The 15,445-nt window shown below is 30.8% G+C and overlaps 1 protein-coding gene and 1 long non-coding RNA gene across 6 annotated transcripts in view; one reads left to right on the top strand and one right to left on the bottom strand.

The window, feature by feature from the left end:
* The window catches only part of LOC145725373 (uncharacterized), a 134,347-nt gene extending 124,899 nt beyond the window's left edge, over positions 1-9,448 (top strand). For all 5 annotated transcript variants that reach the window (XM_081974117.1, XM_081974116.1, XM_081974118.1 and 2 more), the window contains exons 3-5: positions 2,298-2,430; positions 2,491-2,645; positions 7,696-9,448. In XM_081974117.1, coding sequence (XP_081830243.1) covers positions 2,298-2,430; positions 2,491-2,645; positions 7,696-8,088 — 681 coding nt within the window. In that variant the 3' untranslated portion in view covers positions 8,089-9,448. The remainder of the gene's footprint in view (positions 1-2,297; positions 2,431-2,490; positions 2,646-7,695) is intronic.
* Positions 1-15,445, bottom strand: part of LOC145725375 (uncharacterized) — an 83,637-nt gene that overhangs the window by 35,203 nt on the left and 32,989 nt on the right. The window contains exon 2 of the long non-coding RNA XR_014177249.1: positions 5,998-6,140. This is a non-coding gene — a long non-coding RNA (uncharacterized LOC145725375). The remainder of the gene's footprint in view (positions 1-5,997; positions 6,141-15,445) is intronic.

Here is a 15,445-nt window from a genome sequence, read left to right as displayed (position 1 = left end):
TTTTTTTTTGAAATAAAGAATTTTATTGTGGTTCAAAAAATAAGTGAATAAATACGCAAAAATATATGCAATATTAAACAATCGACTATAAATTAAAAAAATTATTACTGTTTGTCAAATACAGGATGTCTCATTACAGGAAGAAATTCTTAAATAGATACTTGATGTTAAATTTACCAGAAAATCTAACTAAAACTAACTTATCTTTACATGGGACGGCTTGTACAACATTGCTCCTCCCTCCCCCTACTAAAATTTCTATTTAAATTTACTATAATGTAAATGTTTCAATTTTTATAAACCATCATCAGGTTTGTTTTTAAATACGGTATATTATATGTATACTATTATTCTAAGGTCATTTAAATTTTTTTTGTTATCATCTAAAATAAAGAAATCTAAACCGTCTTTTGTCCTTTTTCCACCATGACTACCAGATATCACGTGGTTTTTGGAGATTAATTTAGCTAGGGAGTCACGTGACCACTGTCATAAATCTCAGAAACACGTTTTGTATCGAATACTGCAAGAAAACTTTTCTAAACTCTGATTTATGCTATTTTGAGAAGAGGTTGACGGTGAGAAACAAAGTTGCTTGTCAAACCAACCTGCAGTGAGCAATGACATGAAAAAACACTCACAGTCAGGGAGAAAAACGGTGTAAAACACACTTGTGATATGAAAATGAGTGTTTTATGCACTTTTTTCGAATCTTTATTGAATTTTCTATCCAATTACCCCGAAAAACTACAAAATTTGGTATAGTCAGGGAGAAAAGCGGTATCAAAGTTTGAATTGCCCAGAAATACAGTTTGAAAGGACAATCACGTACAATATCGCCTGTAAAACCCACGGGGTGAGAAAATGGCTGTTTTAAGCACATTTTTGAAATCCTCATTAAATTTTCTATCCAATAACCTGAAAAGCACTACAAAATTTGGTACAGTCAGGCAGAAAAGCGGTGTCAAATTTTGAACTACCAGAAACACAGTTTCAATGAATGATGAACAAAATCGGCTGGAAAACCCACTTGGAGTGAACATTACTGTTTAAAGCACATTTTTGTGCACACAGCACACAGTATTTCGACTTATTCATTCTTTAAAATGATTCACCCTGTAGTTTAAAAAAGTTTTTTTAATTTTTACTAAAAGGATGGTGACTAAAAGTACTAAAAAACTCATCATAAACGGCAATGTGAGAAATAATAATGAAAAAGCAGAGGCGTATTATTTTATCTGTAAGAACTAGAATAAAGTATATGATATAGTCAATATAATGTTTGTATGGGCATGGACGCCACTGACTAAATACAAAACTGTCAATAAACTCAAAATTCAATTGCATGTTAAAAGTATTTGATTAATTTGGTTGACATGATACGATCTAAACGTTGCCTAACAATTATTGTTAAGTGAAAAAATCCAGACATGTTGCTATATTGTTTCAACAAAGCAATTTTATCATAACCTTTCAAAAAATAAATTTATTTGCAGTTTTCCATTTCAGTTTTTTTAAATTGTGTTGCTGTTTTTGAAAGTTTTCTTCATATGTTCCTTTTTTTCTTTCTTTGTTTTTTGTTTTTTTTTTTAAATTTCTTTAACTGTAGAATTTCTGTTACTATGCTAATACAATTTTTTTTTAAATTGTTGATAAAAAAGTGCTAATGTTTCTGCGTTTCACTTTTGTTTCAAAAATAGTGTCAAAAATTACTCATATTTATTTTTCTGATAAAGTTATAAAAGTTAATTTTGTTAAAGATAATTCAATTTGATCAGAATATTTCATAATTTCTAAAACTTTATTACAATTTAACCTTCACAAAAACCGAAAATTTCAATTTTGACTTAAATGCCTTCAAATCAAAGTCTTGGCACGTGTTTTTTTTTTGCGTGTAGGAACACAATAAACACAGTGATAAATCTAAATAAGTTTCCAGATAAAAAAATTGCGTTTCTACTTAATCACAATATGACATTGAAATGACTTCAATTAAGTAACTGATCAAAACTACATTGTTGTTTTTAATCAATAAAGGTAATAATCAGGTTTGGCGCCGTTATTACCAATATGGATCCACAAATAAAAATTTTGAAGTGTCACATACGTCAAACTATTGTCGCTTTGTATTGCTTTCATCAAAGTGTTTTATTTTTAGAATGGTGAAGATAACAATCAGGGCCGATTTAAGTGCTCATTGTGTCTACTAGAGGAAGTTAATTGTTATTAATTGATGATGAAATTTATGATTAATGACCTGGTAATATATTAAAGTTAATTCAAATTTTGATTTTCAGGTAGGACTTCTACAGTGCACCGACGGCTACGGACAGTTACTATGTTTTGATCCAGTTTGGAAAACGTTGGTTTTCAACGATCCGAATGGCTTTGTTTACGTCAATAAGTCAAGACAAATAGCGACCAGTTCGGGTATGTTGTCATTTTTTTAAAACTATTCTGAAATTTAATTGTAATTGGATATTGTTTCAGGTGCTGCAAAATACCTGTACAAAATATCGACTGACTATAATACAAGGTTGCGGCACTCAAACAGGACAGCTGAAAGTTACGCTTTTTACCTCTATGATCCACGAGAGAGGCGATTTCTATGTTTTAAAAATGCTGGAGGAGCTATGCATACCTTGGTAAGTAACTATGTTTGCTACAATTTGGATTTTAGTAGAAAAGACAAAACTGTGGAAAATATAAAAAGTTCAAGTTAAATATAGGTCAAAAATGATTGCTTAAAATAGACTTGTTAATCAAATTGATTAACACAAATTATTGTTTATACACGAAAATAACAAAAAGTAAATAAATAACATAATCAGAAACCATGTTCTTGACATTTGTTAATAATTCAGACAGAAATTTAAATAATTTTTTTTTTATTTATTCTTGCATATGGCTTAAATAAAAATTAATAACAAATGTCACAAATAATCAATATAAAATTAGTAGAAGGTCAAGCTAAACGTTTCCATTTTTTAGTTATTTGTATTTTATTGCGTATTATACCAATAGGTGTTCCTATGAAGCTATTAGTAAAATACCAAATGAGTTTTTGTGGTATTTATTTGATAAATATGATATTTCAAAAACTACCAGAGTTTCCAGGAAATCAGTAATTTAAGAAAACAATGCTGTTCTTTTTTTACGGGATAGTTGGAAGAAACCAAATTTAGACAATTTTATGTCTGGTTTATAGTACCTTCAAATTAACAATGAAACTAAATTTTTATTTTAGCCAAATTTTCTTAAAGTTAAAGCTACACGTTTGTATATGACATGCTATATTTAAAATTCACAAGAAACTAAAATTAATTTTAACTTAAAAGTTGACCAACTATATTTGTTTTTCCTTCATTCCCTGATTAAATTTAATTTAATTTAATTTTTTAATTTGGAGGTATAAACCGGGCATAAGTTTCCAATTGGAGTAAAAGTGCCAAACATTTGGCATTTTTGACATATGCCATTAGTTTTCGTGTTTCCTTTTTTACATTTTATCATATACAATTTGACATCCTTCAATATTGTCTATACATATAATATAGCTGCTAAAAAGTAGGTAAACAGTTTATTTTATTTTATTTTATTACTAATACAATGAGATTATTCCGGTTATTCAAAACATATTAAAAAAATATATTACAGGTTGTTTCATTTAAAATACTCAAAAACTGTGTTAAAAAAGTTACAAAATCTCCTGTCAAAAATACAGACTGATAATTATTGTAGTCAGTAGAATTTAGAGGTCTCTGGCGTTGCCAGAATGGTTTTAGAGGCGTCTGGGAATTTTTAATAAAATTTGGAAGATTAAGAACACTTTTAGAGGTCTCTGGTAGCTTTTCAGCAGAATTTAGAGGTCTCTGACGTTGCTAGAATGATTCTAGAGAATTCTGGCTGCTTTAGCGTGATTTTTAATGTTTGTTAGTTTAAATAACATGATTTTAAAAACAATCACATAACAAAAGTCGTAAGATGTTAGGAAAAAGTCACGTGATTGATAATATTACAATAATAAAAGCAAAGATTAATACAAATAAAGCAAAAGTCATAACAATAAAATGTAATGAAAAACAGGTCAGATGACCGACAGAATTGTAAAATATTTGGAAAACGTTTGAGGAAACAGTCACGTGATCGATAGAACTTCGTATTATAAGAAATTGGGAAAATTTACATTTTATACAAAATAAAGGATTGTATAAAAGATCAAGTGATTGAGACAATAATAATTGTGTGTGATTGTGATCGACAGGGTTCTAAAGGTTAGGAAAATATGTGAAAAAAAGTGGGTAGCAAAACTTTGAAACTAAAATAGGTTAATGAGAGACACAGTCACGTAACTGTAAGAAATTAAAAAATATAAAGATTTACCAAGGAGAGTTGCATAATTGTCAAAGTTTCAAATTTGATTGCCAAAAAAGCAAATTTTAAAGTATTATATAGATGATCACCTGACAAAAAGGTTTAACTGAAATGCGATGGATGGTGGAACGATGCGGTACAAGAGCAAGTGGAAAATAAGAAAAAACTGGCGAGAATACAGACAAAAAATAAAAGATGCACAAAGAACAGTGATTAAGGCTAAGAATGAAGCTTGGCAGAAAACTGGCGAAGAAATAGAAAAAAGCATGGGCAACACCCGAGCAAATAAAGCTTGGAAGATGCTAAAAAACATGAAAAAAAACAAAATAACTACCATGCAGGCATAAATCTTGGCATGTAAGAACGGGTACAACCGACCGACACGAACCGTCCAACGGGACTACTACAAACAACAAAATATCCAATCCATGTATAAACCTCTGAGGAAGTCAAGCATGCAGATGGCGCCATGAAAAACGGAAAAGCTCCGGTCCCTGGATCAGTCTGTGGAGACTGATTAAAGCAGCACCATCGAAACTTTTTGATATATTGGCAGTGATTTTTGACAAATGTGGAAAGAATGAAAAAAAGCCACTATCACGATAATATTTAAAAAGGAAAGCAGAAGAGATTGCACAGACTACCGTGGTATTAGTGTATGTTGAAGAAATGGATAAGTAAAATGGATTTAGACCTGGACCGTCTTGCACTTATGGAGTATTTACCCTCAAAAATTAGTTTGGTTGAGTAGTGCAAGAGGGCTTACCACTCACCTTGTCTTTATAGGCCTTCAAAGAGCTTATGATACAGTTACACAAAACAAGTTGTGGACAAGTCTGGTCATTAATGGTGTGTCATTGGGCTATGTAAATACTGTCAGATCTTTCTACACAGACTGTACAGCAATGGTAAAGATGGGCAGTCAGTTATCACAAGAGTTTAGGGTGACTAAGATTCTACCACAGGGATGCACACTCGCCCCTACATTGTTTAAGATCTATTTGGAGGAAGCATTAAAATCCTGGAAAATAAAATGCTGAGGCATGGGTATTCCCATAGAAAATAAGATCTTGTTCACCTTACTATTTGCTGCATGATCAAGTGATATTGATCGGGGACGAAGACGATGCTAACTACATGCTACGCAAACTAAAGCAAGCAATATGAAAAATATGGACTCACAATAAACATGTCTAAAACAAAATATTTGAAGGTAGGAGAAGATACTATTAGCAATCTACAAATGGATACTGATATTGTTAAAGGATGTGGTAGCTTCAAATACTTGGATGTAACTCTGTCGTCAAATGATAGAAGCATGGATGATATAAACAACAAAATGGGGCGAGGCAAAACAGCCTTAAGACAACTAAATAGTATTCTCTGGAATAACAACATTACACGTAGAACAAAACATGTCATCTACGTTGTATTCCCACATGAGGCGCAGAACTATGGAAACTCATCCAAAGACAAAGAGAGCGCCTGTTGGCGGTGGAGATGGATTTTTGGAGTTGGAGCTGCGGCATTTCCAGGCCCGATCATGTTAGAAACGACAGAATCAGAGACAGAGATTATGGACACTGTCGAACGAAAATGCTTGATATATGGTATGATACTTACAAAGAATGCCATACACAAGGTAGCCAAAACGAATATGGCTCCACAGCAAAGGACAAAACGTATTAGACCCCCAAGATGCTGGAAAGAGGATATTACGAAGGCAATGGCGGCAAGAGGCCTTATCAGAGGAGACTTTGGCAATCCTGGAATTAAAAAAACATACATGTAGGTGATCACCCGGTATAATACTAAAAAAATTCTAAATAGCTTTCTGTTAATAATGTATATACAGTTTCTGGGATTGCAGGATCAAAGTACCTTCTTGAGTTGGTTGACTGTTAATGTGTGATCTGAAAAATTACATTTTTTAAATTTTTGGTTCTATAAATGAGACACCCTATACAGGGTTTTTAGTTTGTGGAGTGTCATTGCTCTTAACCTGAATGAGATAGAGCAAAACGGTTTGCCTATTTTTATCTTAACCTTTTGAAATCTTGTGCATGGTTATATTAAAAAAATTGGCAGGTGTCAATTTTATTACTGTTATAAAATTTTTGACATCTGTCAAAACTAAAAATATTACTAAATGATCTTAAAAAGTTAAGATAAGAACATGCAAGCCGTTTTGCTCTATCTTATTCTGGTTAGGGGTTATGATACCCCAAAATTTAATTTTTCAAACTTCAATATCTCGAAATACATGAAAAATATTTTAAATCGATAGGAGTATTTAAAAATACTATCTGGCTGATATCTACTGCCGATTAAACCGGAAATGACAAAAAGATGAAAATATTTTTAAAATACAGCAAGCATCGAATTTATCTTGATTCCAAAATTTCAAATTTCTATAAATATTCGTTCCTAATAAACTTTACGTCAGAAAATTCTGCTTGTGTTAAGATTCGACTTGACTTATCATGTTCTGTTCTAAAAATGTACTGTTTTTGAGATATTCATAGTAAAAATAAGCACTTATGCATACAGTAAAACTAAGAGTCAGAACCAAAAAACTGTGTCTTTTATAAATGAGATAAATATATTTTTACGTCATAAATAGCTCCTTTTATTTTTTTCTTCAAATTAAGTAATGAATCAGAGTTAAATTGCTGTGTTTGCATTTAGAGCAAAAAATTGTGTGATATTTGGCTCTAAATTGTGATTTTGACACTCCATATAATATTTACGTCACTAAATTTTGTTTTTTTTCGGAGTACAGTCTGATCTTACTGAAAATGTATAATTTTGAGACAATCAATGTCAAATTAAATACTTAATCAGGGTTTATTTTCATCTAAACCTAAAAATCTAATAGTTGTTGTGCGACATCTGGTGACATCTGTACACAACTCTATAAGTTAGAAAGTACAAATGGCGTTTCCAAATCTAGGAACAGCCCCATTAATGCCGCATCATACGATAAACACCGATTTAATTGTTTAACCTCTCTGAACAGCGAAACCGGTCAGAGGATAAGGATTGATAAACAAAAACACAAACTTTTTTAACCAAAATTCTAAATTATCTTGGTTTTGGTCTTAATTAAGTTTCAATTCTTCTTAAGTTTTGTTAGTATAGTATAGATTTTCTTATAAAACTGAGGTGAAATAGTTATATTTTATTTGATTCTCTTGATATTTCTACTATTACTGACTAAACTTTGGTTCCAAATTTTTAGTGTGGTTATTATTGAGTGGTAGTAGATAAAGTAAATTATTGTATTTATAGAGTCTTTTATATGATTATCTTTTGTTACAGACGTACAAATCCATCGAACGTAAAAAATCCTGGGACAAATGCAAATTTTCCGATCGGATCCCGGACGATCGAAAATATTCGCACCAAGCCTACGTATACCTAGAACTAGCAGGGCATCGTAATACCGTTATGCAGTTTGATAAAAAGGGCAGAATTATGCCGCGAAAACGACTGGAAAACTGTCTTCGCAACAAAAGAGCGGGAAGACACAATAAACGATGCACTCCCATCAACAATTTCTTACTGTATTACAATGCGAACGAAGAAAATAATTGTTGCCATGAGGCTTTCATCGATCTATGCAAAGGCCCCATTAGAAACATGGCGGAATTGAGGGATAAGTGTGCGAAAATACGTGAAAGTGGTTGTGATGCCAGGCATCATTTTGGGTGAAGTTCCAGAACTTTGTGCGACCAACAGCATTATTTGCTTTAAAGTCTCATTAATTTAGTATTACTGGAAGTGTAAGCTAGTCTAAGGAGGTAACTTAATTTGACGGACGCCAAAGAAACGTTGGATCAGATGAAGCCACTGTGACGTCACTATCTTGCAAAAGTATTCCAAGGCAAGATAATTTATTACTAAAAAAATATAACACTCTATATTATGCTTCACCACTATACGCTTATTGTACTTATGATGGTTTGCATTTTCTACAGGAAGTGCAAACCATCATCAATTTTCATAGTATTGCGCCCAGACGAATGATTTTAACATCATGATTCAGTCAACTTAATGTCTATATTAATAGTGTCAGTATTTTAGGTTAAGTCGGTTTAGAAGTGCGGAAGAATGCTGGACAAACCAGCCCGAGGATGGTTTGTCCAGCACAAAAATGTAAATGATTGTACAAATTATTACTAAAAGTTTTTATACCATACAATTTAATTTATTTTTCTATATTTTAATATTTTTTGTAATAATTGTAATTTCTTAAGTTATTTGGATTAATGAGTATCAGTCGGACACATATTGCTTAAATTCAGGCTTTTTAGAAACTTTATTTGACCGACTGTAATTACGACCTTTATTTTACCTCTGTGAGGTGTGTTAAAATTTCTGTAAATTTGTTATTTATTTTTGTAAATACGTATCAAAACTTTCGTTTGAAATAACTTTTCTAGTTCAGTTCGAATAATATTGCCCCTTTTTATTTATTTCAGATGAGAGTTTCAATAATAACCAGACGAGGTTAAACTTGGACAAAGTTCACAGTAAAATGCGGGTGTATCCCATTTTACTTCGAATTTAGCCATAAATTAACTCGTTTATTTTCCATGTTGTAATGGAACTTCACCCCTAAAGGCAAAATTTCACATTGAAGGTATACCAAATAGTTGATTTTTGTGCTTTAGTGTATTGTATAATGCTCCACCAGCAAATAAATAATCTATCTTTGTTTAGTATCACCGTAATAATACTAAACGCAAGATCACGTTGGTGAAGCTTCAAAATGTCAGAGGCGTTTAAAATTTTCTGCATTAAAATTTTATGGTATATAACGCTCCAAAATTATAAAGTTATAAAAGTAATAGTTACCAAAATAATCAAGCTTGCGACTGCCTCTTATTGACATGTAACGCTACCTAATTTGTATATGTATTTCTTTCTTTGTAATTATATCACGGCCTCGCTCATGTATGTAATTCGATGTAAGATCTGTTGTAGAGATGCGTCCATATATATTTACATTCCAAACCCCTTTTTCCCATATTTACTGATGTCAGTTTGCAATAAAAGGATCAGTAACAAATGTTGTTTGTTTCTTAACCCCGAAAATATATAGAAATAACAAATCAAAATACAAGCAAAAAAGAGATTTTGGTTTTCAATTATGATATATCAAAGTTTTAAGTAAGGTTTATATTTCAGTTCTTTTAACCCAGATATTCTAGAAACAATTTATTTGGATGGTGACTATTAGACCATTAATGATGAGCATTATTGATGACCACTCACTTTCACTGATCAACCCAAAAGAAGTTAAAATTTAAATATTATATTAAAAAAGCTATTGTTGAAATTACATAAAAAAATTTAATAAAGAAGAATAATAAAATTCTTATCCAAAGTCATATACCTATCAAATTTTTAGGTGGAAATGTCATTCAGTATACGCAAGCCACTGTTAGTGCGATTTTATTCTATTTCAGATTTTATTTTTTTTCGCGATATTATTTTATTTCATTTTTGGAATCCTCTTCTCTTCTTGAAGTTACATTATTTTTGCTGGAAATATTATAAAAAATGTAACCAAACAAGCAGACATTTGCATTTTCAGGAACTATAACTATATTATAGGATATATTCATTGTATTTCTCAGAGACATTTTTAAACAAATTATTATGGAATATAAATTTTTTTAAACGTACAATATACGTAAAGCTTGAAATTTTAAATCTTGACTACCCTGTAAACGAATAGTTCCTGAAAATGCAAATATGTGCTTGTTTGATTACATTTTTTTTTTCATTTCCAGTAAAAATAATGGAACTACTAAAAAAACTAAAAAATGTCATTATTTCAGGTAAGTAATTTAATCTAGATTAGTAAAATTTGTAATATAAATACATAACCCACCAGTGTTGCCAAGTCAAAATATGTAATACCGGTAGAATAAACGGTAAATAAACAGCAAATATTTCATATAAGAGAAACAAATTTTATTTTACATTATTATACAGGGTGTTTATTTAACGATTGCAAAAAATTTTAATCATCGTAAAACACTACATCATAAAATATTTTTTTTTATTCCTCATTAAATTTCCTATCCAATAACCCAAAAAAAAAACACTTCGAAATTTTGTACAGGGAGAGAGAGTTTGTCAGGGAGAAAAGCGGTGTAAAAGTTTGAACTGTCAGAAAAACAGTTTAGGACAGTCAGGTACATAATCGCCTATAAAACCTACTTGGAGTAAGAAAATTACTGTTTTAATCACATTTGAAAAATTCTTATTAAATTTCCTACACGATAGCATGAAAAAAACTCTTTGGTACAGAAAAGTGGTGTTTGTTTGAACTGCCAGAAACACAAAATCGCCTGTAAAACATACTTGGAGTAAAACATTACTGTTTTAAGCACATTTTTAAAATCCTTATTTAAATTCCTATCCAATAACTTGAAAAACACTACAAAATTTGGCACAGCCAGGGAGAAAAGCAGGGAGAAATTTGAACTGCCAAAAACACAGTTTCAAAGAACAGTCAAGGGCAAAATAGCTGGTAAAGCACAAAAAAAAAGGTTTTAGGCACATTTTTGGAATCCTCATTCAAATTTCTATCCAATAACAAGAAAATTTCATTTCAAAATTTGGTACAGTCAAAAAGAATAGCGGTTCCAAATTACTCAATGCTTGAAAGAAAATTTTCCAGAATAGGGAGAATAACTGTCAAACTTGTTATTACCATTGTCAAATTTGTTATTGTTATTGTTAAACTTAACAAACTGGATTGACATTAGATGTTTGGTACAACTACTTAAAAACAAATTATAATTGAATTTTTAGATTTTCCAATTTTTTCGGAAATTTTCTGAAAAACTTTCCATAAATTTAATTCTTTAATTAATTCTCTAATTCTTCCCTTCTTCGGAAATTTTACTTCCCGGAGTGTAACTTGTGTAACTATGAGTGTACAGTGTTGCCAGATCAAAAATTAAAATTTTTTGGTCAAACGTGTATTTTACAATTTTAGCTTTCAAAACTGTTTAAATCAGATTTTGAACATTTTTTTAAATTTATACTTCCTTTACAATGTTGCCAGTCCAAAAACTGCTAAAAACCTAACCTAATAGTGCTTTTAAGCAGGTTTTGTTGATTAATAGCTTTTTAGTGTGGTATTTGACAGTTACCACCATTGTGACAGGTTTAAATATGTCTAAAATGTAACTTCTGAAGCTATAAAGTACAGGGTGATTGATTGAATTTTGACCACCCCCTTAACTTCCCTAATTTTGATTTTAGCAAAAAACGTTAAATACAAAACTAGTAGATATTTAGGTCTACTTTATTCTTAGCTAAACAGTTATTATACAGGGTGTCCCAAATCTGAGTAACGAACCAAACTTATGTTTTTTTAAATACAATGACTAACTTTTTATCCGATATTTGAATTCTACGTCAAATTCTAGACCTAATTGATGTAAAATGTCTGTATCAATATTCAACTTTTTCCGCAGCAGGATCTGTTATACTTATTGTATATTAACAATATTGCCTCGACTATGTGATTAAGGGTTAATTTGGTTACTCAAATTTGGGACACCTTGTATAATAATTGTTTATCTAAGAGTAAAGTAGACTTAAATATATACAATTAAGTTGTTACAACTAGTTTTTTAACTAAAATCAAAAATAAAAAAGTTAAGGGGGTGGTCAAAATTCAATCAATCAAGGACGCTGCTGCAGAAACAGTTCAATATCTATACAAACATTTTACATCAATTAGGCCTAGAATTTGAATTCAAATATCGGATAAAAAGTTGGTCATTGTATTTAAAAAAACATAAGTTTGGTTTGTTACTCAAATTTGGGACACCCTGTATAATAACTGTTTATCTAAGAATAAAGTAGACCTAAATATCTACTAGTTTTGTATTTAACGTTTTTTGCTAAAATCAAAATTATTGAAGTTAAGGGGGTGGTCAAAATTGAATCAATCACCCTGTACATATAACTTAGTTTAACACTAATTTACACGTTTTTCAATTGATTGTTTTTGTTTAATAGCTCTATAGATCCGAATTTACCAGTTGACACGTTTGTAACAGACTAATTTGAAAGGACAGTCATGGACTAAATTACTTGTCAAACCCATTCTGGGCAAGAAAATGGCTGATTTAATCACATTTTTAGAATTCTTATTAAACTTAAATTTTTTTAATTCCTAATAAATTTCCTGTCTAATACCCTGAAAAACACTACAAAATTTGGTACAGTCAAGGAGAAAAACGGTGTCAAAATTTGACACAGTTTAAAAGAACAGTCAAGGGCAAAATCGCTGGTTAAACACACTTCGGTTAAAAGAAATGACGGTTCTAAGCACATTTTTGGAATCCTCATTAAATTTCGTATTCAACAACCTAAAAAAACACAAACACAAAATTTGGTACAGTCAGGGAGAAGACAGTCAGCCGTTTGGAGACTTAAAGCCTCAATTTTTTTTATGTGAGCATAAAAGTAGGTACTCTCACAGACTAACCGTGATTTTTTCAGATTTGTAGTACCACAAAAAACCGCCAGAGAAAGCAAAGTGCCTACACCAGTTATGTTTTTTTGAAAATATCTCCCGTATACAAGAAGACAATAATCAAAAACCTTTTAAGGTAAAACTGCCTTATTGAAATCTTATGTAGGATGAGATTCCCTGCAACTTTCTCCGGTTTCATTTTTTGATATATTGCCCAATAACAGAGGTACGGTTAGTTGAATTTGCTGGAATAGTTCAAAGCACTTTTTTGTGCTTTGACTTAGTTTTTTGGAAGTACCTCCCATAAGAAATCCTTTAGATCAATAGTGCTTCATAACAACCTTATGAAGTATGGAATTCCCTATAACATTCCCCTCTTTTTGATGTCTTGATGCGAATATTGATTGAATTTGCTGTAGTTTTTCAAAGCATTTTTTTGTGCTTTAATTTAGTTTTTTAGAAGTAGCTCCTATAGGAAACATTTTAGGGCAAAAGTGTCCTATGGAGGATCAAAATTCCTGCAACTTTTCTCTTTCACATTTCTTTTACATGTTTCAAATTAACAGAGATATGCCTGGTTGAATTAGTTAGGGTCTTTTCAAGCATATTGTTGTGCTTTTACTCAGTTTTTCGGGAATATTTCCCTTAGGTGACGCTCTAGGACTCTAGGACATAAGTATCTTATAGCAATCATGTAGAGAATAAAATTTCCTAGAACTTTGTACGGTTTCACATTGTCGAAATGAAGTGAGACAAAAAACTAGAATTTTCAAAATTAGTAGAAGAAAGCATGTTTTACTAATGTGCCCAGTTTTGACCAAATTGATTCATGAGAAAAGTTTTATGCACAAAAACTGAAATATCATTATACCATAGTTCATATTGGTTTGAAACAAACCGTCTCCTCAATGGTATTTACTTACCATAAGCATTAAATAGAATAGCAAGCAAAAATGGGCCATAATGACGATCTGTATTGTTTATAAAAAGCGAAGCTCCATTGTGTAAAATATGAATGTTTTGTACATTTTCTGAATTTATGTAGGGTTGAATCAAACATTTTTGTTTAAAAACAGAGTGAAATAGAAAACTCATATTCTCAGATTAAATTATAAAAGATAGATGATCAATCTAATAAACAATTAATAAGAAACTGATTTCTAAATTTTATTAAGCAAAAAAAAATAGTTTTTGAAAAGTAGAACTATTTTTCTAGTATGTTATATAATTGTAATTTTCCAGAGATTTAGCTCAAATCTGTAATAGTAATTGTTTTATTATGCAAACTGATTTTAATTTAATTATTAATTTTTATTTTTTTTTAATATTATAAAATAGAGGCTTATAATACTTTTAAAAATGCATTGTCATTGTTAGTAGTGTGCTTCTCTGACACTTTCAAGCTTAAAAAACAATTATTTTTGGTTAGTTCAGTGTTTAAATACCTATTTCTGAGAATTAAAAATTAAACAAGATAGACAGAGATAATTAAAAAGAGTAAGAAAAAATTGGAAACTAACATATTTATGTTTTTTACGTAGTAACTCATAAATGCTTTGCACTGAAAATATTTTTACCAATCTTTGAATCGCCCCTTTTTTCTGCTTTTGTCAAGGCAATTAACCGCAGTCTGGCTGAAAAATTTATAGGACGATTCGAGTAATTTAACTTGTTATAAGAACGTTTGTGGCTACCCTCCAAATCATCCCTTCAATGATTTACGTGCCACTTTAGCAGTAAATAACGAGTACGTCATTCATCTGTTACAAGGACCAATTACAAGCCAGCGTAATTATTTTCGTTGTTCTTTTCAAACATCAAATTAACCACAAAAAAAGACAATCCTGACATTTGAATAAAACATGTAGAGAGGAGTATTGTGAGTGTAAAATGACGTGGTGAAATTCCAGTTGCCACACACAAGTGCAGCATAAGAAGCGAAATTGATGGTTATGGGTTTTAAATTACCATGTTAGTGCAATACCTGGCCAATACACCCAGTAATAACAGCACGTAGGGCAGTGTTTGCTTTGGCTCTTAAACTGTGATTTAAAGTGTGTTGACAAAATATTTTATTTCGTTTTTATTGAGTCAGGTGTAAAATTAATGTTCAGGAAACCAGATACTTCAGTAGGGTAAATAGTTATGATAATCTATTTAAATTAATAAAGTTGCATTTTGCAGCCACCATTCAAATTTTTTTGATTCTTTTTTTTTTTGTAATAAAATATTTTGAAAAATACACTGTAAAACTCGACTGGATTACTTATATCCCTCGCGCTTTTTCCTTCGGATCAAACGTGTCTTGTTCAAACGATGCGATATGGACATAATATCCGTCCTGGTTGTAAAATACAATATTGTCTTTTTTTAATCAATATGAAAAATTTGCACATTATTTTATATCTGAATAAAATATACAGGGTGTCCGGAAAATACGTGTACAACGTTTGACGACAGACTCCTGACGTCAAAATATGTCGATCTAAGCCGACTTAGTTATATCCAAAATTGTCTCGTTTAGCCGGTAGAGGGCGTCAAAAATTTGTAAAAATATTG

Source organism: Ips typographus, linkage group LG2 (assembly GCF_016097725.1).
Source record: "Ips typographus isolate SLU linkage group LG2, UJ_Ityp_2.0, whole genome shotgun sequence".
Lineage (NCBI taxonomy): Eukaryota > Metazoa > Arthropoda > Insecta > Coleoptera > Curculionidae > Ips > Ips typographus.
The sequence above is the reverse complement of the archived record's forward strand: the minus strand, read 5'-3'. Positions and strand labels throughout refer to the sequence as shown.